This window comes from Sardina pilchardus, chromosome 20 (assembly GCF_963854185.1).
Source record: "Sardina pilchardus chromosome 20, fSarPil1.1, whole genome shotgun sequence".
NCBI lineage: Eukaryota > Metazoa > Chordata > Actinopteri > Clupeiformes > Clupeidae > Sardina > Sardina pilchardus.
In genome coordinates this window covers 10125347-10150464 of record NC_085013.1, presented here as the reverse complement: position 1 = coordinate 10150464, position 25118 = coordinate 10125347, and the positions used below count along the sequence as shown (strand labels likewise).

Here is a 25118-nt window from a genome sequence, read left to right as displayed (position 1 = left end):
AATTCTGGTGCAAGTGACCCCTTAGTAAGCAAAAAGGTAAAAAATCACCGCTCATCCGTGTGAGGTGCAGGATTAAAAGTGACTGGATATCTAAGGGAAGAATCCGCACACTACAAGTCTTTGTGAAAATAGCTTTACTGGTAGCTAGCTTTCGGTCGTTAGACCTTCTTCAGGCAGAGTGAATCATACAGACAACAGTGCTGAGTTAATACACCTGGCTTGATTGAAAACACCTGTGTCAAAAAAGCATCATGGGACATGTGGTCTTTACAAGTCTCTGTATGGAAAAACACAGCAAGTGACCCCTTAAAATGTAGGGCTATTCAATGTAATTCAGTGGTGTCACTGATGTAGGCTAATGTCTTTTAAATCAGTGACACCACTGATAAGTGGTTAGTCGTTTAGTGAATTGGTTTATTTGGTAGCCTAAACATATTGAATTGATAGACTGAAATGAAAAAAATAATAAAAAATAGGCTAAAGAAATGGCAGACTTTTAATTATAGTTGCCCACTTCCGTTCTGACTTTTATTTTGAAGATAATAGAAGGCGCACAAGTTACAGTAAATGTCCGGTGTTTCTTGTTGGTGTCAGTTGTCATTGCGTGAAGTCGCTACAATTGAATGTGAAAGAGTTCGCTCAACTTAATTTATCAGTTTATATCTGCAAGTGGAAGGTTGATTTCTGCAGCATGTGCCAGTTAGATGCATTGTTATCAATGGACATGTCCATGGGTTGCATTCTACTCATTGTCGCCACTGTTTATGCAGTCGTGCAGGTGTCCCGTTTTATCTTCGCGGATGCCGACTTCACATTGCTTTGGGCAACCTCTTTTGGAAAAAAGCCTGGTAATGTCAATGTCTCAGTGTCAATTGCTATTTCTTTAGTAACTGTATGTGTTAACTGTATGGAGTGCTAAATTAGTCTGCAATCCTGATCATGGAGAACGCCTGCTTGATCATGTGACATCTGTCATTGGTCCAACCAACCGATTCAAGTCAGGGTCGTCGTATGTTCAGCTTGTGCCACTGACTGACAGGTATGCAGTGCAGGGTAAAGAGTGGAGAACATGAGGGTCCCCAGGGTTTTGCTATAGATTGTGATATGAAGTGTCCTGCCAAAGAGCAAATCCTGATTCACCCAATTGCATGCTGTTTCCAGGTCAAAGGTTGACATAGCATGATGGTGCAATTCTGTTTTCAAGTGTCTAGGTGATGTCTTGGCGTTCATTGTATTTAAGCAATAAACACATTTCCGAATATGATGTATGGAAAATAAAAGGGCTTGAAAAAGGGTAAGCCCACACAATATGTTGTATTGCCATATTGTCTGTAGATGTCATCAAGTTAAGTTACATTTGTTGAGCAACAGTATACTACCAGTGGCCCAGCATATCCCCTGCTCCTTGAGAGATCCCTGTGCTAAATCAAGCCCAAATCCTTAAGGAACTGCATGAGTGGAAAAATGTACTTGACAGACCTTACAGTATATTGGCATCATGTAACATGCTTGTGTGTCAATCAGAGGCTCAACTGAAGGGCCGGGTTGTATGGATCACTGGAGCATCCAGCGGCATTGGTGAAGAGCTGGCCTACCAGTTGGCCCAGATTGGTGCTCAGCTGGTCTTGTCAGCACGCCGAGAGAATGAGCTGGAGAGAGTAAAGCGAGAGTGTTTGGGTGAGTATTAAGAATGTTTCTGGTGGTTGCATACATACACACTTATTTGCAAATATTGAAATGTGTGCATGCCTAGTACTTCTTGAATTCCCCTTTCATGTTATGCATTAATGGAAGAATTAAATGTTAGCAGAAAGATGGAGCATGTTGCTTTCTCATTGTAGGACGGTCTAGACTACATGAAGAGGACATTCTTGTTCTTCCGCTTGATCTGCTGGACCGAAAGACTCATGAGGCAAAAACGGCAGCTGTACTTGAGCATTTTGGAAAAGTGAGACTTTAAATGTGTGTTTGTATGTTATTTTTGTTTGTTTGGAATGTGGTCAAGAATGTCTGTATATAGTCAAGGATGAAGAGCAATCTCTGATGAGGTTTTAGCGCATGACAAATTAACCTGTGTGTATATCTCTATTTGATAAGATTGATGTTCTCATAAATAATGGTGGACGCAGTCAGCGATCACTCTGCTTGGAGACCAATATGGAGGTGTATGAGGCCCTTATGGAGCTCAACTTCCTGGGGACGGTGTCCATCACGAAGCACGTGCTTCCCCACATGATTCAGAGGGGTACAGGCACTGTGACCACAGTCAGCAGCATAGTGGGCATCGCAGGGGCACCCCTGGCCACGGGCTATTCTGCCACCAAACACGCACTGCAGGTAAGGGAAAGACCATGCAGTGGTCTTTGCACTGGGAGTTTGTCTATCAGGCTATCACGCCCCACGGCACCGCTTTAGTCCATGTGATGGCTGTGTGCTTAAGCAGCACTGCAATTTCAGCCATCCGAGATGTTATAGGGGTTTTCTGTAATAGAATGGTTTGTTGATGTAGTGATGTAAGTGTGTAAAACACACACACTCTGTCAATCACTGACTGACCTACACACACTCATTCACACTCGCACTCTCTGTCTCTTTCACACACTCATACACACCTCCCTCAACATTCATTCACACTCCATTAAATGCGCATACAGACATAAATACTGTACATCCCCTCGCCACATGCATGCAGTGCACCCCTAGACAACTTGTTTTTGTTATGTCTGGTAGTTTAATGATTTTTTTTTTTGTTTTAAACTAGTGTTGTTGTCTGCCTCCCCTACTGTATGTTTTATGTTGCGGTCACACAAGCTGGGCCGTTTGGGATGTTGGAGTATCTACCAGAAAACTCAACTCAAACTACTGTTTTTTTTTATTTTTTTTTTTTATTGCAGGGCTTTTTTAACTCCCTGCGGGTTGAGGTAGCCGATTACCCCGGAATCACCATCAGCACAATCTGCCCTGGACCAGTGCAATCACAGATTGTCCAGAATGCCTTCACAGAGAAGCTGGACAAGGTTGGAACTCAAAGCTCTAGTTGCAACTCACATGGTTCACATAATTGCTAGAGTGCTTAATGGTAATCAATCTGTCATGCAAGATGTTATGGAGGATTTCTGTAATAGAATGATTTATAGATGTTGTCATGTAAGTGTGTATAGTCTAATTGAGAATGTTGCTCGAGATTGCTCAAAACTGATTGAGTGCTTAAGATGAGAGTCTGATAGATGTCCATCATGTTTTCGTCCCCACTCCTTTTAGCCATTGTCTCAGCCGGGAGATCAGCAGCACAAGATGACCACCGCTCGCTGTGTACGACTCATTTTGTGTGGATTGGCCAATCGTGTGAAGGAAATGTGGATTGGCCAGCAGCCATTTCTGTTGTTTTTCTATGTGTGGCAGTACACACCCACATTAGCCTGGTTTATGACTAGTATTCTGGGGAAGAAGAGGATTCAGAATTTCAAGGCTGGACTGGTAAGTCATCAGTTATGAATAGAACCACAGTTCGGCCCAGTGTTGATTGTAGAGAACCACTGTTGGTAAGTGCTGCTAATTTCTTTACATGAGGGTTCTGAAACCCCAGTGTACATGTCAACAGTGCTGTAAAGCAGGCTGTGGTTATGGAAATAGATTGATGTAAGAATGGGATGGACAGTGCAAGATTTGGGAATACCTTCATCAAGCAGTAAAAACTGAATTAGTGGTTCAACCATCTTTTTGTTGTCTTTTACAGGATGCAGACACAGCTTACTTCACAAAGCCAAAGGTCCACTGAAGGCCTGTGCTGGGTGTAAAGTCTGGGGTTCTGATGAGTTTGTGTGTTGATTTGATTTGTCACATCTGCTGATGAAATTGTGTGAAATCTAGTCCGAACACTAAAACATTCTAAATATATCCAGTGTTTGCAGTACCACTGCAAATGAGATACATGCACTCTTGCCTTGTAAAATCAATAGCCATAAAATAAGGATTGTTTTTTTTTGGAAAAAACTTTTACTGTAATAAACTGTACATACAATAAACATTTTACAGAAATAAAAGTATTTATACAATGTTTACCGCAAATAGAGAAGTGAACACATGGACCACCACACTGAAATTCAAAACACTGAAGGAGTCTTCAGAGAGGAGGGGAGGACTGCAAGACCAATGCTTAGTGTTTTTACAAGGAGGAAATAGTGTTCAGTTAAGTTCAGTTGCAAGTTTCGCAAGAGTTCCTGTGGTGCAGACACAATTTGCTGTTAGAAAAGAACTGAATAAATATGGCCTTATGATGCTATTCACATTTAAAAGGGAAACGGCTGTAGTCTTCCAGTACTCCTGCAGTTTATAACAGACACATAGTGCAAAGCCTTTCCGAAGACCCTCAGGCCATGCCTTCAAGAGGGCTGACGGAATCGCCAAGCCACCAGATCCTAATTCAGGAAAGACGACAGGGAATCAGTCCTTTGATGGGTGCATCCACACACCAATATCAACCAAAGGTGACCCTTACGTGGCAACTCTCCAAGAGCCAACTGCTTGATCCTTTCCTCGTGCCCAAAGTGCTTTTTATCTCATACCCTGAGACAACACTGCAGGTCCTCAATCTTTACAGCCACGTGTCTGTGTGTGTTTGTGTGTAAGGCTTTGTACCCCCCCCCCCCCTGCTGCTCCTGTGTGGAATGAGAACCTAAACGTCAAGCTCACCTAAAAGGATATGTCGACATTTCCCGTTCACAACACCTCTTATGACAGCTATTTTTGGCATTACTCAAAAAAGAGTTGAGTTCCTTTCCATGATCATACAGTCTCGGTGTCTCGTCTGAGTGCGCTCTGGTGCGGCTGCTAGAGGCAGCCCAGGTGCAGGGGGGCGGAGGAGTAGATGGGGTACCCCAGGGGCGGGTCTGCGGCCTGCACGGTCAGGTTCCTCAGGAGCACCGGGTGGGCCTGGATGCTGTAGCGCTCCTCGTCGTCGTTGGTGGCGTACAGCAGCTCCCAGGAGAGGTTGGCCCACTGGCCCCGCACGCCCTCGGCACACACCTGACCCACGTACACCAGCTGCTCCTGCAGGGTTAGCACACGGCCAGTGTACGTCCCCTATTAACACACACACACACACACACACACACACACACACACACACACACACACACACACACACAAGTCATTACACAATACTTCTCCACAATACTTCTGAATTCTCCACATTCAGGATGGGATGTTTTGAAATCAGATGTGTTGTTGTAATGGGGTTACCATGGCAAGGTCGTGGCCCAGCGAGAAGAGGAAGGGCTTTTCCTGACGCACGCTCTCCTGCCAGCCGTGGTCTGTCGCCGTGCCGATGTACCAGTGGTGCTCGTACTCGTCCAGAGTGGCCTGGAGCTCCTCGGCACTCTCCATCGGCCCCAGGCTCGCCTGGTCAAACAGCAGCTTGAAGCTGTACCTGCTCGCACGAACGCGCGCGCGCGCACACACACACACACACACACACACACACACACACACACACACACACACACACACACACACACACACACACACACACACACACACACACACACACACAAACTTCTGTTATTCACAATAAGATTTAAAGAATTTAAGAATTAAAAGTTCTATAAAGTCCTACTGGTGTCCCTGTCAAATGCACCACTAGTTGTTGTAATGCTGGGAGATGAATAATCATAACGTCGATAAACACACTGTAGTTTATGCCAGTTGAGTAAACTCACCTAAACGCTTTAAGGGCCAGCTGGTGCAGCTCTCTCCTCCCCTTCAGCCAATCCAGAGCCTCGCTCCAGGGAGCGCCCCCTCCGTAGAGGCGGAACACCAGGCTGGGGCTGGGCAGCTCCGCCTCCAGGCCCAGCGCCACCAGGCAGGAGAGCGCCACCTGGCTGAAGAGCTCCAGCGCGTCCCTCTCCTCCTGCAGGAGCGCGGCGGCGTGCTGGCCCCCCGCCGCCAGCCGGCCCACGGCGAAGTGGAACCAGTCGGCGGGCACCAGCGGCTGCAGCTGGAGCATCTGCGGCGGGGCCAGCGGGGCGGCCGTCCGCCACTCGCCGGGCAGGAGCTGCGCGTGCGGCCCGCTGAGGCGACGCGGCCCCGCGGCGGGCGGGAAGGAGGCCTCGTGCAGCCCGCCGTCGACGCTGCCGCGGTCGGCGGCGGGCAGGCCCAGGCCCAGCGGGCGCAGCGGCGGCAGCGCCGAGAGCGCCATGTTCTCGTACAGGCTCAGCACCTCCACGGAGCCCGGCAGCGAGAAGTTCCGCTCCTGGGGCGCCGCCGGCACGGGCCGGCGCGCCACCTGCGGCCCGAACAGGTCGTCGTCGTCCAGCCAGTCGGCCGACGAGCTCAGGCTGCCGCGCTGGCCCGGCGACGACGACGTGGACATGGAGGAGGACGAGGAGAAGGACGAGGAGTGCGAGCCCGGGAGGTGGGTGGTGGAGAACTGCGTGTCGCGCTGCAGCGCGCGCTGGGAGCTGCCGCTGTCCGCGCCCGGCGACAGCGGCGCCTTCTCCTGCAGCGGCGGCGTCAGCCGGTCCCTCTGGGCGCAGCGCTGCAGCAGCAGCCACAGCAGCACCTTCACGTAGTCGCCGCGCAGCTTGCGCAGGTGCTCGTGCGAGTCGATGATGCCCGTGAGCACGTTGCGCGCGTCCGAGTAGAGGCGCACGGGCAGCGCGCAGCAGGGCGTCAGCGTGTTGCCCCAGTGGGGGTTGAGCAGCTGGCGCCACTGGTTGGGCATGTGGGACTGTGCCAGGGCTGCCTCGAACACCTCGTCCATGCGCCGGGCCTCCAGCGTGTGACACGACGTCTCCTGGAGCTCCAAACCCTAAACGAGAGGAGGCAACAGGAGAATCAGTGGAATAAAGCTCTGTTTAAGTAGAAAAGAAATACCCATGTCACGTTAGTGGTAGTAGTGTGGTCATTTCGTATACAAGGTATAGCATATTGCAGGGGTAAACAACAGGTAGCTCGCGAGCTCTTAGTAGCTCCCAAAAACATTTGAGGAAGATAAATCTGAAAAAAACAGTCACTTGGGAAACATGTTTAAATTCCTAAGGCTATGAAATCAAATTCTAGAGTCTAAAAAAAGAGAAGGTGAATGAGTTGAAAGGAAACTTTAAAAGGCATACAAATCGTATACAGTGGATTTGGGTGGAGATCAGCTATGTGAATACATGGCATGCTACTACTAATACAACCCCTGGCAAAAAATATGGAATCACCAGTCTTGGAGGATGTTAATCCAGTTGTTTAATTTTTTAGAAAAAAGACAGATCACAGACATGACACAAAACTAAGTTCATTTGAAATGGCAACTTTCTGGCTTTAGGAAACATTAAAGGAAATCAAGAAAAAAATTAGTTAATCAGTAACAGTTGCTTGTTTTAGACCAGCCAGAGGGGAAAAAAATATGGAATCACTCAATTCCAAGGAAAAAAATATGGAATCATGAAAAACAAATTAACAAAAGAACACTTCAACGCACCACTAGTACTTTGTTGCACCACCTCTGGCTTTTATAACAGCTTACAGTCTCTGAGGCATGGACTTAATGAGTGACAATCAGTACTCTTCATCTATCTGGCTCCAACTTTCTCTGATTCCAGTTGCCAGATCAGTTTTGCAGGTTGAAGCCTTGGGATGCACCATTTTCTTTAATTCTACTACAGATTTTCAATTTGGATTGAGATCCAGACTATTTGCAGGCCATGACATTGACCTTATGTGTCTTTCTTCAAGGAATTCAACAGTTTTTGCTCTATGACAAGATGCATTATCATCTTGAAAAATGATGTAATCATCCCCAAACATCCTTTCAATTTGATTGGATAAGAACAGTGTCCAAAATGTCAATATAAACTTTATATAATAAATAATAATATAAGAATTATTGAAGATGTAACGATCGCCATCTCCCCAATGCCTTTACTTGACATGCAGCCCCATATCATCAATGACCTTGTTTTTTTCAGGCAGTTGTCTTCATTAATCTCATTGAAATGGCACCAAACAAAAGTTCCAGCATCATCACCTTGCCCATTGCAGAAACGCGATTCATCACTGAATATGACTTTCATCCAGTTATATCCACATTCCAATGAGATTTATGAAGACAACTGCCTGAAGAAAACATGCACATTTCCTCAGTCGTTGATGATATGGGGCTGCATGTCAGGTAAAGGCATTGGGGAGACGGCGATCGTTACATCTTCGATAATGCTCAATCCAATTGAAAATCTGTAGGAGAATTTGAAGAAAATGGTGCATCCCAAGGCTCCAACCTGCAAAACTGATCTGGCAACTGGTATCAGAGAAAGTTGGAGCCAGATTGATGAAGAGTACTGATTGTCACTCATTAAGTCCATGCCTCAGAGACTGTAAGCTGTTATAAAAGCCAGAGGTGGTGCAACAAAGTACTAGTGGTGCGTTGAAGTGTTCTTTTGTCAATTTGTTTTTCATGATTCCATATTTTTTTCCTTGGAATTGAGTGATTCCATATTTTTTTCCCCTCTGGCTGGTCTAAAACAAGCAACTGTTACTGATTAACTAATTTTTTTCTTGATTTCCTTTAATGTTTCCTAAAGCCAGAAAGTTGCCATTTCAAATGAACTTAGTTTTGTGTCATGTCTGTGATCTGTCTTTTTTCTAAAAAATTAAACAACTGGATTAACATCCTCCAAGACTGGTGATTCCATATTTTTTGCCAGGGGTTGTATAAAAGGTCTCGGCCATGCCTATTTTGTCAAAGTAGCTTTATGCTATGCTTGTGTTTGCGTTTGTGTTAAATCCTTAAACTGTAATAAACTATTAGGGAAGTATTTTAACTCATTCCTACATGCCCCGTCAGCTTTGTATAGCCATTTCACAGTTTCACAAAAGATCTAATAATAGGGCCCATGTTAGTTCCCTTTGGCCACTAGATGGTGGTTAGTCTGCACTCAGGGTGCAGGCCACAGTACTGTACCTTGATGTTGAGGGTGCAGTATCCATAACCGCGCTCTAGCAGCGTGAGCCACATCACGCGGTCCTGGAAACGACACAGGAAGTGAGAGCCAGGCGGGGCTGCACCTGAGGGAGCGATCAGACACAACAACAGTCACCAAAATGACAAACAGTCACAAAAACACTCTTGGGAACTGCAGAGAGAAATGCTACACAGTCATTTGGAGCGCATGTGTGTGGCTTATATTCATGATGTGATGTGACGTGATATCCAGAGGTTGGCTGGTGAAGTCAAAGACGATGAGAAGCTGCGGCAGGAGAGCGCAAGCTGCCGTCTCACTCACCGAGGGCGCCGCATGCGATGGCCCCCCTGAGGGCAGACGCCAGGCGGGCGCTGAGCTGCTGGTAGTACACCGAGTCTGGGCAGGGGCAGGCGGTGCCGGGGGTGCCCGGCCAGGAGCGCAGGGGTCGGGGGAAGCCCACCAGGAAGATGGGCAGAGTGAAGAGGGGCAGGAGGGGCGCCGAGAGGAGGGCGGAGAGCACCAGCTCCCCCAGCAGGACGGGGAACAGCACTGCGTTCAGGATCAACATGGCGCTGGTGGACTGGCGCCGCTGTTTCGTCTCTGTCCACGACGTGACGATCACGGTCAGGGCAAACTTCAGCTTGGAAATGAACTGGGAGGCGCGGTCAATCAGCAAGCCCACCTGTGGCAGATGACAATTCAAACATCTGTCAGAATACCATTTAGTTATTTAAAAGTGACTCAGACGATGACCAGTCAGTCCTAGAATAAGCCAATACTACATTTAATCCTGTATTTCATAGTACTAGTATTGATCAGCACCAGTGACATTTTCAATCCACACTAATACAGACAGACCCACTCCCGTCACCTCAGCAGATTGCGACTCACCACCAGCAGCTGTACCCCTGTGCCCAGGCTGTGCCATCCTGTAGCCGGTGCCCCCTGTGAGCCGAGCCTTACCAGCACCACCACCACCATCTGGAGCAGGGCATCCTCCGAGTTCTGCCACACCTGTGGGTCAAAGGTTATCAGGATAACCGGTCATTAGGTCATGACTTTCATTTTTTAGGTCATTAGGTATTCACTACTTTTCTTCTGTTAAGAGACTCTTCTTAGTATCTGTCTCCTCAGTGCAAAAACACCAGTACATTCAATTCTAAAAGATTTGACACTCAAACAAACTCAAGATACACGTACAGTATGTGACGTCTTGCGACATCGTAAAAAACAGATCAGAGATCTGTATATTCATGGGTTTCATCAGGTCCCTTTGCACAGGTGTATTAATCAAGCACCATGCAGTCTGCATTGATAATCAAGGCGCTTGATTTTATACACCTGTGGACAGGGACCTGATGAAACCCATGAATACTAGAGGGATGGTGATAAAAACATGTCTGCATCTTTTCTGATTTGCCTGTGGGGTTAAATGTAAACTGGTACCATTCTGAAAGCTCGCGTGAAGCCCACTGCTAGTGATGCTGTGTGCAGGTCCAACAGAGATCCATCCAGAGCCAGGAAAGCAATCATGGCAAAGGGAGACACTGCAGAAAGACACCAAACTAGCTCTAACTACACAACCAATACAGTAATAAGTCAATACATTCTGTTTAAACAAACCAGCTGTATACACAGTCACTGAGAATTTTAAGCTGTAAACCACATTTCATTATATTAAAATTCAATGCCCTCTTAATCCTTTAAAAGGATTTTAATTTGGATTATGAACATCTGCATTTCTTACCCAGATTGAGCAGGACCCTCCTGAGATATCCAGCCAGGCGGAGACCCCTACTGCTACGTCTGAAGGCCTGAGAGCAGCCGGTCTGTCTGGGGTACAGGGGGTTCCTTAGAGTGCCTCCTAGCAGGAACACCCCCTGGATCTCCCTCAGTCCCCGGCTGAGAACCAGGAGACAGATGAGCGCGTAGGCCACCGCTGCTTGGACCCCGTGGAGACTGACCGAGGGCAGCTCCTCCGTGGGAGCTCCCTCCAGGCTGAGGTTCCCTGTCTGGGTGGGGCGTTCAAAGAGGTAGTGGTGGAGCAGACCCCCGTCCGCCATGGCTCCGGCCAGGAAGATCAGGCCCAGCGGCAGGCCCTTCAGGCCCAGGGAGAGAGCACGGTTCTGGGCCCGCCTGGACCCGAACGCCATGCCCACCTGGCTCCCGTCCAAGCTCAGCAGGTAGCCCATGCCGACCGTGAAGAGGACCACACCCAGAGTGGAGGGGATGAAGTAGGTGCTCACAGCCACGGATGCTGACACCAGAAACATCACCAGCAGCCTGACAAGCATACAAGCACAGATAAGAGGACAACAGCAACAAACAGCTAACCTTAAAACAAACTAGAATATTTTATCATACATCCTCTCCATCAATGCATAATCTTAAATATTCCTAGACTACAAACATTTTGTTGAGGTTGTTAAGTGAGTGTGACATGAGCTAAAAATCAAACCCACACTCATAAACAGGGGTTCATGTTAGCGAGGAAAGCAGGAGAGGATGGGCGGAGGTTGTGAGGACAGGTGTCTCACCTGAGATTTGTGGCCATGGCAGAGCCGCCTAGCCCCAGCACCAGAACCTGTTCCATGGCCCATAGGAGCAGGGCATCGGGAGGGGGCAGGGTGCCCAGTGCCCACAGCACGGGCAGCACCACAAACACCGCGTGGAGCACCTGACATGCCAACCGTAACTCATTCATTGGGTCTGTCAATCTGCATTCAGAGAAACACAGAGGTAGGAAACTGTTTATAGAATATGAAAGATGTGTGGAGTAGACTGTAGGTAGATGCATGCAATTGCATTTGTAGGAGTACTGTAGCTAGTTGTACTGTAGCATGCAGGAATGTTTTTAACTATAGCCAATAGTGGGGTGGGTGTCCCTCTCACCTGTAGACCAGGTCGACAGCAATGAAGATCAGAATGTACAAAGGTCTGGTGAGCGCTGTGATCTCATAGGTGTCCTGGGGCTGGAACGTGGCCGTCTCTGGGGGCGTGTTGACGATCAGAGCGTACTCCCCGCTGCACAGTGTCACCCAGCTGAGGGCAAAGACTGGCATCGCTGCGCCCATGCCCCCATACAGAGCTACCAAGCTGCGGGGCAGCAGATACCAGGTCCCCAGACCGCACAGCATGCCAGCCAACAACGTGTGCAGGACGACGTTCACCATGAACTTCTTGCCGGGCACGATGAAGCGCACGGTCTCCGGAGCCACGCAGTGCGAGAACTCGACCTCCTCCTCGTCTGCCAGGATGTTGTTCTGTGCCGAGAGACGCTGGACAACCCCGGTCCTCCGCGCCACGCACTGCGCCAAGGTCTGCAGCGTGGCCGCCACGGCCAGCATAAGTCCCCCCGAGAGCGTGGCAGCGTAGGCATCGCCCAGCACGCCTACCTGGTACAGCACGGTGCCCACCCCGCCAAGCATGCAGGGTGTGAGGAACAAGAGCAGCTGGTGCAGGTAGACATATGGGGGGGCACAGTAGCCAAGTTTGAGGCGCGGACCCCCCAGCAGAGTCTGTGGAAAGCGCTTCCAGAAGAACTCCTGCTTGTAGTCGTTGAGCAGGGGAACTTCAGGCCCCATGATGAACACAGCCTGCTGGGGAGGCCCCCGCTCACCTCCATGCAGTACTAAAGGGGCATCACACCTGCTCTGCTGGAATGCTTCATGATGAGATCACAGAGGCAACATCTCTGAGAAGGGACAGAGAAAAGAGCAACGTTATATATAGGGCACCTGGGGGGGGTAACCTGTTGATCTGCTAGATACATAACTGAAAACATGTAACTTTATAACATTCAACTAGCTACCTATCCGCTTGTTTTAGGCATTTGAGCTAAGCCACTTTTTTCAACTAATTTGTTTAATCTCCGCTGACCACTGAAGATGACTGAGATATTAACCTGAATTTTGAAGAATAAAAAAAAGGAAAATTACATTATATGCTGCTGTGGGTTAAGGTTTATATATTTTTCCTGGTAGAGTAAGTTTCGAAATGAATGCTGTCCGTCTTCATACTTACAGATAGTTGTTAGCTGTAATGTTTGTGTATCTCTCCTAGCCAACTTCAAGTAGCGAATACACATGACTGTTACCTTGGCTAAGTTAATGTTTCTGTGTTTCCTAGGACCCAAATGATCCGTAGTGTTACTTTCTTTACACTGTGCCCATGACAACGTACATCATCGACAGCTTTCTACTCGAGTATCATACGTTGATTATAGAGATGTAGCCTGCTACTGTTCACCACTTTCTTTACTTACCGCTATCTTCAGATAACCAATCAATAACTAAAGTGATATAAGTTACTGCCACACTATCTCTGTGCTGTTCAGACAGCTAACGTTATCTCGCAAGTTACATGAAGCGACGTAATCAGTAGCTAATGTTAACGCATTTGGCTAGCTGGGTATGTTTGATAGCAGCAACCCTGTCTTATGTGCAAAAGCCATATTACGGATGTTACACAGGTTACTATAAAGATGTCGACACCCACTAAAGTTAGGTTTCAGATTTTCACAAACACCCAGGTTATATAGTCAATGCAAACGCACATAGCAAGGGTGGCTAGTTAGCTAACGTTAACGTCAACAATGTCTGGGTGCCAACTAGCTAACGGTTAGCTAGCTACAGCTAGTAAATAACCAGTTACATGGCTTGCTCTTTAGCTGATCTAAAACATTATACTGTATCACAGACAATGATAGGTGTAATGTTCCACGTTGTATAACGAGGAGGTTAGCTACCCAGATGACTTCTATTAAAAATAACGGTCAGCATCGTCAAAACACTGACCTCTGTTGTAGATAATGCAGTAATGAACGTTTCAGCCAGGTTTCGGAACCACTGGTTGACTTGGGTTGTGTGCTGTAGCACCAGTGCATGGAGAAGCCGCCTTTTACTATTCCTTAGTTACAACATGCATATAGAGTATCGACTCATTAATCATCGGTAGGTCAGACTTTCCCATGGATAATTATATTGCTTTACTATCATCAGAATATATGACAATGAAGATCTAACCAGTGATGGGCAGTAACGCGTTAGAAGTAACGCGTTACTGTAATCCAATTACTTTTTTCAAGTAACGAGTAAAGTAAGGGATTACAATGGCAAAATCAGTAATTAGATTACCGTTACTTTAGGCTGCGTTACTGCGTTACTAAACTGCGATTTTAATTGCTTTGTGAGACTGTCTGGTGACAATCAGTATAATGTCCAACGCATTGCCAGAGATGTAAACAACAGACGAGACAACAGAGTGCGGGAGAGAGCATGACCATGCTGCATTTAATAGCCTACGTGAGTTGGGGTTTTCCTAAACTTTTATCCATAGTTCGGGACTTGGACTTCTTTTGCTTATCTTTACTTCACTTTTATTGTTCTTTCTACTTTCATTTCATTCGATGACTTATGCTTTCACTCTGGACTGATGCTTCAACTCAAATGTCTTTTCAAATTCGAAATTGGGGTCGTTGACGTTAGAACTTGTTTTCGGTGGACATAATTAAGTTTAATTGAAACTCAGCAGTGACGCTCGTTGTTCATTTCACATAATCTGAACGAATTCACGTTCTTTATTTACAAATGTGTTGCATGCAGTTCACAGAACTCGTTTATGCACAACACTGCATTTGATTCTATTTTATATTGTAGCGCCTCGGAGAAGTTAGGAGACAGGGAGGCTGAATGTCGTTCCAAAAGCTCCGGTAATTTATTCTCTCAATAAATTACAGGCTAGTACACGGGCAGCAGGAGGTGTCCACTCAAAAACAACAAAGTGCTCACTGCTAATACCTAATTTGCTAACTCAGTCACTCAATCACTCAACACAACTCACTCGCACGTAATTTACTTCAAATCTGACAAAATTTAGTAAACGTCTTAGAATCCCTTATTCTAATCCCTCCCCTATCAATAACTAACCTATCTGATCCCCTAAATATTCCCCCCTGGACACCTCCCCCCAATCACAACACATCAGAACTGATTGACACATTCTATGACACAGGAGGGAGAGGGAGACACAGACGCGCGCGCACACACACACACACACACACACACACACACACACGCGCACAGACCGGGAAAACAGGAGACACAGGGGAAACAAACAGAGCAGTCCAACAAGGGGCCTATAGCCTCGGCGCTACAATATGATGGAATATGCAGAAAGAATAAAATTAGTCTGAAAGGTGTATTGCTCAGGTTGTGTAGTTAGTGTGTTTTTGAAAAGTAACTAAGTAAAGTAATTGTAAAGTAACTAATTACTTTTGGGAAAAAGTAATCAGTAAAGTAACGGGATTACTTTCTTGGACAAGTAATCAGTAATCAGTAACTAATTACTTTTTCCAAGTAACTTGACCAACACTGGATCTAACTGATTCGTCAAAGTGATCCTCACCGATTTGTTGTTTGTTCACGTGATGTAGAATGCTGACCCACCCCTTTTTTCTATGAGATTTAAACATGTCTATGGATCATCAGAGAATTACGGAGCACACACCGAAAAATAAAATAATTTTTGCAATGAAGATCTCGAGTCCAGGTCCAGAGTGAGTAGAAACATAACCTTTCACACAAGACCATTGAGAACTGTTTATAGACATATACATTTTTTATTGTGTGATACATTTAACACATACATTGTTGTCAAAAATAATATTTTACCCCCCCCCCCCCACCCCACAATATTCATATTGACATGAACCAAAAGACAGTGAACATATAAATATAGCAATATAACAATATATATATATATATATATTTCCACCATGGATTCATATTAACACTGCATTCTGTATCAAGGTCAAGGTCAATAAACATAAAAAGGAGAACATGTCCGTGTGCCTCCTCCTCTGCACTTCTACATGTGTGGAGGTTTCGGGCCATTGTTGCTCTGGAACCTGACAAAATAAGAGAAATAAACCCCATTAGTGGGTATGTGTGCATACCTGTCTGTCTAGGCATGGGACCATATACATGCAGTATGTGCATGTATGGGCTCATGTCTGCAGCTGGACTCAGAGTGTGTGTGTGTGTGTGTGTGTGAGAAAGAGAGAGAGAGAGAGAGAGAGAGAAAGAGAGAGAGAGAGAGAGAGAGAGAGAGAGAGAGAGAGAGAGAGAGAGAGAGAGAGAGAGAGAGAGTGTGTTACCTGTTCTCTTCATCTGGGTATGTAAGGAGGATTTTGTGAGTGCTGGGCAGTAGACTGCCCGCACCTCTGACTGTATGCACAACTTCAGCCTGACCTCCACGACCTTGTTTCTGCTTCTTGCCTACAAAAGTCAGACATGAACGGAGATTGATTTGGGGGGATAATGGAGGATGATTAAAAGTGGAGAGGAGATGATATGAGCGTTTGCGATATGACCAAAGAGCAGATGAGGGAAGAACAGAAAGGCCAAAATATATTGCAAATACATGTGTGTGTTTTGTCATTACATACACGTGTGTGAGTGTGTACTGTCCAAGAGAATCTCCTGCCCCAGCAGGGTTCCAGTAGCAGCACCTCTCACTGTCGTCGCCCGGGAGATGTATGGCAGCAGAGTGGGCAGGGTCATGTCCATAGCAGAATACTAATCACACAACAGACACACTCAGATGAACCTACAACATAGATGCCACTCTCTGAGCACACACATTTGTTTATGTGTGCAGTGTGTGTGTGTGTGTATGTAGATGCACATGTCTGTAAATGTCTACACCGGAGCGATTGTGTTTGCCATGCTATTTGATTTCAGCCATGCTGTTAGGGTGAGCAACCTTACCTGTGTGTCTGCGCTCAGCAGCTCAGCCCTGGTTCGCTCCTCCAGAGTGACCATGAGTCCATCCAGCACCTGCAGTCTGGAGAGGCGCAGTACCACTCCTGGCCTGTGGAGGGAGCGCCGTGCCACCTGAAACGCACACACACAAATACTGTATGTCTACTGAGCATTCATCTGACATGATATAAGGAAGATAAATGAGGGCCTTCTCTGTTGTTGGCCTGGCTAGCACCACACTGTTTTTTTAGAATGGGTCTGGGGATTCTTCGTTAACTTCAATTGGCACATTGGTTGGTGCATATGTTAGCTTGTGTGAAACTTACTGGGTTTCCAACTACCGAGAGCTCTATTAGGGATGGTAGAACCTCCAATTTCTCTAGTTCAGTGAGCTCCTAGAACAGGAATATAATTCAGTGTTAGATCCACTTGTACATTCCTCTTTGATAGTGTCTCTTCAATGTTTTCTCTGCATTGTCACAAAAAGGTTTTGTTTTACCATTGTGTATTGTGCATTGTGCGTCTCACACAAGAGGAAATCAGCTGATACTCTTTCAAATCATGGTATGATGAAATTAATATGTAACAATAAAAACATTATGGAAACATATAATAATGTAGTTATGTACACAGTTGTAAACACATTTTACTCACATAGTCACACACATGTTTAGGTGTGTGTGTGTGTCTAAGGTGTATGAGTGTGTCAGCATCAGTGTGTGCAGGTGTGTGTGTGTAAGGGTGCACCTCCAGCTTGTTCATGCTGAGGAAGAGCCGGCGCAGCTGGGGCAGGGGCTGCAGGTGAGTGAGCTCGCGCAGCCGGTTCTCAGACATGTGCAGCTCCAAGAGGGACGTCTGTGAGCAGAACGAGTTCTCATTCAGAACTCTGATCCGGTTCTGGTCCAGAACCAACTCACGAAGGGTGTACAAGCCCTCCAGCCCTTCCACCTGACTGATGTCATTTCCTGTTGGTATGTAAACATGAAAAAAATAATAATAATAAAAAAAAATCATTACATTCATTATACAAATACACCCCCCCCATCTCAAAGAGAAATGTCAACTCCAGTAATTGACAAATGAGGGTATGATAATCTAATTCCTTCTAAGTTCTAAGTTTTCTCCTTACCTTGCAGAAAGAGAGCTTTCAGATTGGTCAGCCTGCTCAGTTGTAAATTGGCCAAATTCGTGATGCCATTGTGACTCAGATGGAGAACCTCCAGACTGGACATCAGCGGTTCGGCACTGTCTCCTGGATCCCAATCCCTCATGGACAGAAAGGTACATTTCAATCAGGGCCGAAACACTAACATAACCCATAGACCCTTGGGCCACAAAGAGAGAAGACTGTACTGTACCGATTGGCCTTGTTGGAGCCTTGTTGCCCGTAACCACTAGAGCTGACCTTATGGTAAAGGATCTGTCTATTGCTCATTTGTATGGGCATCTTCTGGCGAGGTAGGATGGATTCAATGTGGTTGTAGTTCAGGCAAAGAGCCTACAGAGACACAGAAGATCATGTGTACAGACATGATACAGTAGTACAAATGTAATTCCTACCTAAGGTCTCCACACTGTAATGTTATTCCTCATTCTGTCACATGGAATACATGTAAATATAAACATGGGCGTAAAGACAAACACACATACCTTGACTTTGGGTAGGAAGATAAGGCCACTGAATGAGGTAAGATTGTTGTGCTCTAGATTGATGCTGTGAAGATTCTGGAACAGGTCAGGGGGAGCCAGATCCACCACCCTGGAATACGGAAGGATTGGACAATATAATTACATAGTTACGTGTCCAGACACTTTTTGTCTTTTTTCACAGTGTTTGCAAAAACAAACTGGACTTTAGGGGCTAAGCATACTCAGGCACGGTACGGATGGCATAGTGTGAGTACACCCTAAATTAGAGTCTGAATCACAAGATTGGGTTGTCAGTGATAGTGCCATTTTTAGATGTCCATACGGTTATGAGGGTCCATTTCTGATACATCTAAATTACCTTACGGAGCAGGACTTCATATTCAGCTCTGTGATCTCTTTGTAGTTGGCATGGCCAAGCTTCTCTGCTACCATATCTGGAGTCAGTCTCCCGCCAAATGTATCCTTGGCATTGTCACACTCAGACACTTCCTGCAAATGCAATTAGTACATCAAATTAAAATGAGTGAATATGACTAATAATGACATCCTAATAAAAGAAGAGGACTTTGAGGTCCTTATAGTGACATGACCAGAGCTGGTCAGTGATCTATCCTCCAGGGCCACAGAAGGTACATGTCTCACCACAGCCACCCCATCCAAGGCTTTGAGAGATGGCAGATGGAACACCACATAGATGCGGTAGCTCTCCAGCTTCTCCAGCAGCGGATTCCCATACAAGTCCAGGATAATCAGGTTTGTCAGCACCTACAGGAAATAGAATGGAATATTACCTCCAAACGTACAGACAAACAGCTCATGCTAAATTATCTGCTACATGGCACTCTGAGCCCAAGCACCTGATTCACCTTTATTAGACCAACAGCAACACTGGACCTCAGACTAACTGTAACTCAGCAACCCCATCAGTATTCAGTAAAGTGTGAATTCATTCTCAGGTTAAAAACCATGACCTAACGACTACTGCCATTGCGGCACTTGTGGAATCAGTTGCTGCCATACTTTCCAATGAACTTCCACTTCTTCTCCCCTAATGTTCCCACTATATGCCTAAACACATACCAGTGTATCTGTTGGATGAGTTAGCAACCCTTTACCTTGAGGTTATAGATATCCCTGGTGGTGGAAATGTTATTGTTGCCCACATACAGCTCAAAGAGTAAGCGTGCCCTCTGGATTCCATACAGGGAGTGAAGGGCATTGTTCTCTGCCGACAGGAAGTGAAGGTTGGGGAGGCGGTCGAGGACGGAGCCATCTAGCGCGGTCAGCTGGTTCCCACTCACACTGAGACGAGTGAGGCGGTGGAGCTGCGAGATACCTGAGGACAGGAGAGACGGAGAATTGATGGAGAAAGACAGAAAAGGACAAAGAGGCAACTCTATTCAAAATTATATTCCTTACTAAGAAACTTTGTGTGGCATTTTTCCTGCACCATTTTTATATCCTTTACTACTACTACTACTACTCTACTTTATACACTTTTCCTACTTCAAACTTTATATTGCAGTATCTGGACAGGTCAACATATAATCATCCAGTGAAACAGACAGACAGACAGACAGACAGACAGACACTGAGTTTGTCATTCTGACCATCCAGCTTGCAGAGGCAGTTGTTATCCAGAGACAGCTCCTCCAGCAGGCTGCAGTTTTCCAGGCCCTCCACACGGCTCAGTTCGTTGTTGTTGAACGAGGCCCAGCGCAGGTTCACCAGCTTGTCCAGGTTAGTGAGGCGCGTCAGGCCCTGGCCGTCCAGATTCAGGGCAGTGATCTGAGGGAGAGAGGAAGGAGGTTGGGGTCTGGTTACTGAAACCACTCATAACTGTTCCAAGATGGAAGCTGCATCCTTGCATCCAATGTGTGTCGGTCTGATGGGTTTTCCTAGGAAACAAACCACCTACAATCGGAATTCCATGAAGGTGAAGGTGTTGCTGTTTACAAAATTCACCTTATTTCAACCGAATTACAATTATACAGGCTCTCCTACAGTATAATAATGATAGTTATAGGAGCTCTTTTGTGACCATTCCATCTTTACCTTGCTGGTCCAACCAGGTGGCAGGTCAGAGCGAGGGTCAAAGGGCGTGGGTTTCAGGAGGGTGAGAAGCTGAGCTGCTGAGAGCAAGCTGAGGCTACGCGGTCGCTCAGCGTCAGTGCGGGCATGAGCCAACAGGCAGGCCTGCGGAAACACACAAACACACACAGAAGCTTGATTTGTTTGCCCCCTCAGTGGAGAACCTCCTTATTAATAAACAAGAGCAACGTTATTTAGAAATCTCCACAGAAGCTTGAAATATAATAATAACCTAACCAAACCAAACCAAAGAATCTGCATGTTTTTCAAAGCTTCAAAGCCAGATGTATGCAGCTCACAGCAAAGCACTGCCTGGCAAACCATTGCTAATATTTTTAAAGTATTTTGTGCAGAAGATTTCATTCTTTTGTTTTTAGGTCCTCGTGTTGTAGTGGGATACATGCAACCAAGCTGTCCACCTGGTGTGATTTAAGGATCTGGGTTTGGCATGGCCTGGTGGAAAAAGAGGAGGAGGGGAGCTCCTGAGACCTGGTTAATCCTGGAGCCCATGGCAACCTGGACCGCTGCGGCTGCCTCCTCCTCTGTGATGAGGACGTCGTCCAGGTGAGTGAGGCTCCTGAGGCGGCCCAACACCAGCATCCGTACCGACTCACACTGGACAGAACACAGAGGGAAAACACAGAGGATTCAGTCACCACCTGGGCCTGCAAGTCTCAGCAAGTGCACTAAATCAAAATATTTTATTCCAAAGTGACAAGAGGTGGCTAATAATTATAATGATTATATAACTCAACAACTGTGCAACTTGACAAAATGTTCCTTTTCATTACCATGAAATACCTTGATCTTGTTCAAATATCAGTACTCGGTTCCAGAGTAAGTCCTTTCCCCTCACCTTGTGCCAGGGGTTGTGCCGTGTGTCCAGCCGTAAGAGGGCAGGGGCGTGCTTGCGCAGGACGGCGGTCTCTTCGCGGGCGTAGCTCAGCTGGTTCCAGGCCAGGTCCAGCTGCTTGAGACGCGGCAGGCCTCTTAAACCCTCTAGAGTGGAGATGTGGTTAAAGCTGGCGTCCACATTCTCCAGGTTAGGCTGCGGGCCCATGCCAGGGTAAGAAGGTTAACTCATTTCATTGCAGCATTGCATAAGACCACACAGCATATGTTTTACACCAGTAGACCAAAGCCTGCTTTGATTGGGAAGGGGGGAAATACAAAGGGTGGTCTGTATTCCATTGTGCTTGTGTATATTCAGTATAATAAAATAGCACCCAAGTCCTCCAAGTAATTATGATAAATAATACATACGTGTATTCTATTCAAACATACTGTGTATCTCCAGACTGAGCTATAAAGCATGGTCCAGTGTTACACTATTTGGACAAAGGTATTGGGACTGACTATTTTATCACTTTTATGACATGCCATTCTACCATTCTAATCCTATAGGCATTGGATAGCTATAACAGCTTCCTCTCTTCTGTGAAGGCTTCGCAATCTCCGTTCATCCCAAAGGTGGGGTTGAGGTCAGGTCAAGTTCTTCCACTTCAGACTCACTAAGCTATGTCTTTATGGACCTTGCTTTGTTCACCCTATAACAGTACCACACTTCACTTCACTTCACTGAGCTCTTCAGAACGACCTATTCTTTCACAAATGCTTATGAATGCTGACTGCATGACTAGGTGTTTGGCTTTATACACCTATGACAAGGAATCTGAAACACATAAATTAAGAGATTAAATGTTCTATACTTTTGTCCATATAGTCAGTGTATGTCTACAGGTTCAATATAATATAATTACTACTCATACCTTCACTTGAGATGACTGGAGAGTTTATAAAAATGTAGTTCACAGGCTATTCATGCATAGGTACTCAATGGGGCCACTAAGGCTGCGTTTAGACTGCAAGTTTGAAGTGACCCAGATCCGATTTTTTGCTCTCATGTGGCACGCATCCGATCTGTGCCACGACAGTGTAAACAGAAAAAAAACACATGAATTCCGATCTCCTCAGATCGGATACAGGCCCCTTTCGTATGTGGTTTTAAATCAGATATGGATCGGATTTGTGTGCATGTGTCTACAGTCTAAACAGACAAATCGGATATTCCAGTGCAATGCGTCCCACACGTCATTCATCTGTAACAATTTTGCGCCTGGTGACGTTAGGTTACAATTCCAAGTGGGCTCGCTGGCGGAGCGTGTTAAAAGCTGCCCTATTGATACTTTGATAGACTATTACGTTTCCGTAGACCATGTATTGAGAATAAAACATTTGTAGCCTACCTAATTATCTACAATCGTAGGCCTATAGCCATCCAAATATGAATGGTCTACTGTAAATAGCCTACAACCAGAGATATTAAACAAAAAAGTGCCAAATTCAAGCATCGCGATTTGTAGGCTATTAGCCTACTTTTAAAACTGCAACTGCAGTTCTGTTTGTTTAACTTTGCTTCGTGAAATTTGAATGTGTAGACATCAATCACATGTCATTCATTTCGTCAGTCCCTCGATCTGTTTCAAGTTAACATGAGTGCCATTTGATTTGTATAGTCACAGCAAATGCAATTAAATGAAAATAAAAAACATGACCTAGACCTGTGCGGGTTATTGCATAGACAGTAATAGAGTTAGTTGTAACACCCGTCTCTGGCAAAATGAACTGATTTTATAGCGCATGCACGAGCAATTATGATTGCGAGTTATGGATTATTTTTATGTGCCGCGATCACACCTAAAGAAAGTTAACACAGCAACTTCAAATATCAGTGTTGGACCAATTGCTTCAGACATGTAAGAAATAAGCAGTTCATCAACTAGGCCTATATTAACAGGTTTTATCAAGTCGATATGACCAAAATAAGCCTATTTAAAGGTTATTGTGAGCTAGCATAATAGTATGGTCTGCAATGGCTAATCACTCATACAACTAGCTTTAACCAGGCGCGTAGGAACGTAGTTAGCATTGGGGGGGGGGGCAAGAATGTGGTGTGTCGCGCGCGCAACGATTTTTTTTATATATTAATAAATAAAGGGGGCGAATTATAAGTCACACAAGACACAAAAACCTATTGTTGAAGTTTTAATGGTGCTCTGTAAGATGCCGCTTTGAAGATATGTATTTCAGTCTTCTTCTTTGATCACCTATTTTTGGAACTGAACATCTGCACATATTCAGAACACATTTCTTCCCTGAAAACGCACACAGTCTGTAGGATAAACTGACTCCCCCAATGCTTCCCCGCAGCACGTTTGTAAAGGTTGCAAAAATCACCTTTTTACATGGTTGCATAAACGTTGCTTAAATGAAAATATGTTTCTTCTTCTTGACTTTTCATATGCCGTCTAAGTAAATCTTATGTCAGCTGACAGATGGACGCGCGTTTCGGGCACGAATGAATGGGTTTGCCATAAGTTTAAATGGAGGCGCGGGGAGCTGTGGCTATTGTTACCTGTATGCAGACAACTCAACAAAGTTACGTGGTTAGGAGATTACTGTATGCTGCATTGCCGTGACCCCTTCCTTGTGGATTTTTCTCATTGGATTACAGCTAACGAACGCGAAAGCTGAGATTGCGTTGCACATCAGTGTTGGAACGACTACTCAACAAACTGAGATAAGCATTGTTTTTCGTGTCTGGGAGATCTCGTTGACGTTTTGGACTGTCGGATTCTTATGCTTATTGTTTGGACTTATGGACACTGAACTTTGTTGGTTTGTGCTTTACGAAGCTTTGTGTTATTAGTAGCCTTCACCTCAGCGCGTAAGTTGCGCGCTAGGTGGCCACGAACTCATTGCTTAATTTGTGACACATTACAGTGTGTAGGCCTATAGGAATATATTCATAATTCATTTGTGTTTATTCATTTGTTAGATTGTTGTATGTTTGACGTAGTTTGTAATCATTCTGCCCGTGTATCTTAAGTCAACCGAGGCCTTCAATGCGGTTGCTCATATCCGCCTGTAACCTATGTGCGTCGTGACAGTGTGTAGGCCTACTCTTGATTATAATAAGAGGCAAATTGTTACATATTTAATTTTAAAAGCATATAATATAGGATGAACAAAGTGTGGACTTGCTATATTAAATCCAGGTAACCAGATAGGCTATTTGCACGTCCGATTTTGCAAGTGACTACATTAAAAAACCGACAGCCGTCTGTAAGACCAAAGACCAAAACTTATTTAGGCTATCGTAGACTAGGCTACTGTATTCGCCCACAGTAGGCTATCCTCTTAACTTTTTCGAGAAGAATGAAAGAAGGCAGTATAGGCCTATTAAAGATATGGACTGCGAGATAGCCTTCAGCAGCTTTAGGCACTCAAGGTGAGGAAGTGCTCCATGCATTATTGAGACGGGCTTCGTTTCGGGAAACATTCTTAAAACACAATGTGAAAGACCTCCGATGCGCACTGATAGCTATAGTTATGGGGCCGTAACTCAGGAGGATATAATTGAGCCTAAGAAATCAACAACGTCTGTAGCCTACTTTGCAGCGTTTTTTTTTCAACATTGCGGGTGTCCCGACCCCCCCCCCCCCCCCCGGTTCCTACGCGCCTGGGTCATACATTTCGACCTTTTTTGTTGATTATATATGAAAACAGATGTGAATTGTTTAAGCCAGTAGTGTTTTGTGTTAAAATATGTTATAGGATTCACGATTTTAGCACTGTTACAACCATGACGCTATACTGTTACAAC

General features: G+C 45.6%; 3 protein-coding genes across 3 annotated transcripts in view; 1 reads left to right on the top strand and 2 right to left on the bottom strand.

The window, feature by feature from the left end:
• Positions 1-553: 553 nt before the first annotated feature.
• On the top strand, positions 554-4037 carry dhrs7 (dehydrogenase/reductase (SDR family) member 7). Its single transcript, XM_062523386.1, has 7 exons — positions 554-848; positions 1525-1677; positions 1842-1948; positions 2098-2337; positions 2895-3017; positions 3262-3477; positions 3737-4037. The coding sequence occupies exons 1-7, from the start codon at positions 692-694 to the stop codon at positions 3776-3778; spliced, it is 1038 nt and encodes a 345-aa protein (XP_062379370.1). The 5' UTR covers positions 554-691; the 3' UTR covers positions 3779-4037.
• On the bottom strand, positions 3982-13966 carry pcnx4 (pecanex 4). Its single transcript, XM_062523376.1, has 11 exons — positions 13745-13966; positions 11841-12642; positions 11486-11665; positions 10696-11231; positions 10395-10495; positions 9840-9962; positions 9270-9630; positions 8948-9051; positions 5718-6808; positions 5242-5428; positions 3982-5082 (listed from the first exon to the last, which is right to left on the bottom strand). Exons 2-11 carry the CDS (start codon positions 12530-12532, stop codon positions 4831-4833), a joined length of 3627 nt encoding a protein of 1208 aa, XP_062379360.1. The 5' UTR covers positions 12533-12642; positions 13745-13966; the 3' UTR covers positions 3982-4830.
• Positions 13967-15734: 1768 nt separating this feature from the next.
• lrrc9 (leucine rich repeat containing 9) overlaps positions 15735-25118 on the bottom strand; it is a 37309-nt gene continuing 27925 nt past the window's right edge. Inside the window, exons 18-33 of the mRNA XM_062523375.1 lie at positions 21309-21500; positions 20942-21067; positions 20417-20557; positions 19972-20149; positions 19477-19697; positions 19004-19126; positions 18720-18850; positions 18362-18470; positions 18070-18209; positions 17841-17977; positions 17459-17676; positions 17038-17106; positions 16718-16843; positions 16396-16525; positions 16105-16225; positions 15735-15855 (exon numbers count right to left, since the gene is read on the bottom strand). Of these exons, the coding sequence (XP_062379359.1) occupies positions 15816-15855; positions 16105-16225; positions 16396-16525; positions 16718-16843; positions 17038-17106; positions 17459-17676; positions 17841-17977; positions 18070-18209; positions 18362-18470; positions 18720-18850; positions 19004-19126; positions 19477-19697; positions 19972-20149; positions 20417-20557; positions 20942-21067; positions 21309-21500 (2202 nt within the window). The 3' untranslated portion in view covers positions 15735-15815. The remainder of the gene's footprint in view (positions 15856-16104; positions 16226-16395; positions 16526-16717; positions 16844-17037; positions 17107-17458; positions 17677-17840; positions 17978-18069; positions 18210-18361; positions 18471-18719; positions 18851-19003; positions 19127-19476; positions 19698-19971; positions 20150-20416; positions 20558-20941; positions 21068-21308; positions 21501-25118) is intronic.

What these genes read in the sequence shown, in the direction of transcription:
- dhrs7 (XM_062523386.1), top strand. Translation starts at nt 692, where the DNA reads ATGTGCCAGTTAGATGCATTGTTATCAATGGACATGTCCATGGGTTGC. An exon ending in TACTTGAGCATTTTGGAAAA is followed by an intron (nt 1,949 to 2,097) that starts GTGAGACTTTAA and finishes CTATTTGATAAG; the next exon opens with ATTGATGTTCTCATAAATAA. An exon ending in TCACAGAGAAGCTGGACAAG is followed by an intron (nt 3,018 to 3,261) that starts GTTGGAACTCAA and finishes CACTCCTTTTAG; the next exon opens with CCATTGTCTCAGCCGGGAGA.
- pcnx4 (XM_062523376.1), bottom strand. Translation starts at nt 12,532, where the DNA reads ATGGGGCCTGAAGTTCCCCTGCTCAACGACTACAAGCAGGAGTTCTTC. An exon ending in GAGGGTCCTGCTCAATCTGG is followed by an intron (nt 10,496 to 10,695) that starts GTAAGAAATGCA and finishes GTCTTTCTGCAG; the next exon opens with TGTCTCCCTTTGCCATGATT. An exon ending in CATCGCATGCGGCGCCCTCG is followed by an intron (nt 9,052 to 9,269) that starts GTGAGTGAGACG and finishes TCGCTCCCTCAG; the next exon opens with GTGCAGCCCCGCCTGGCTCT.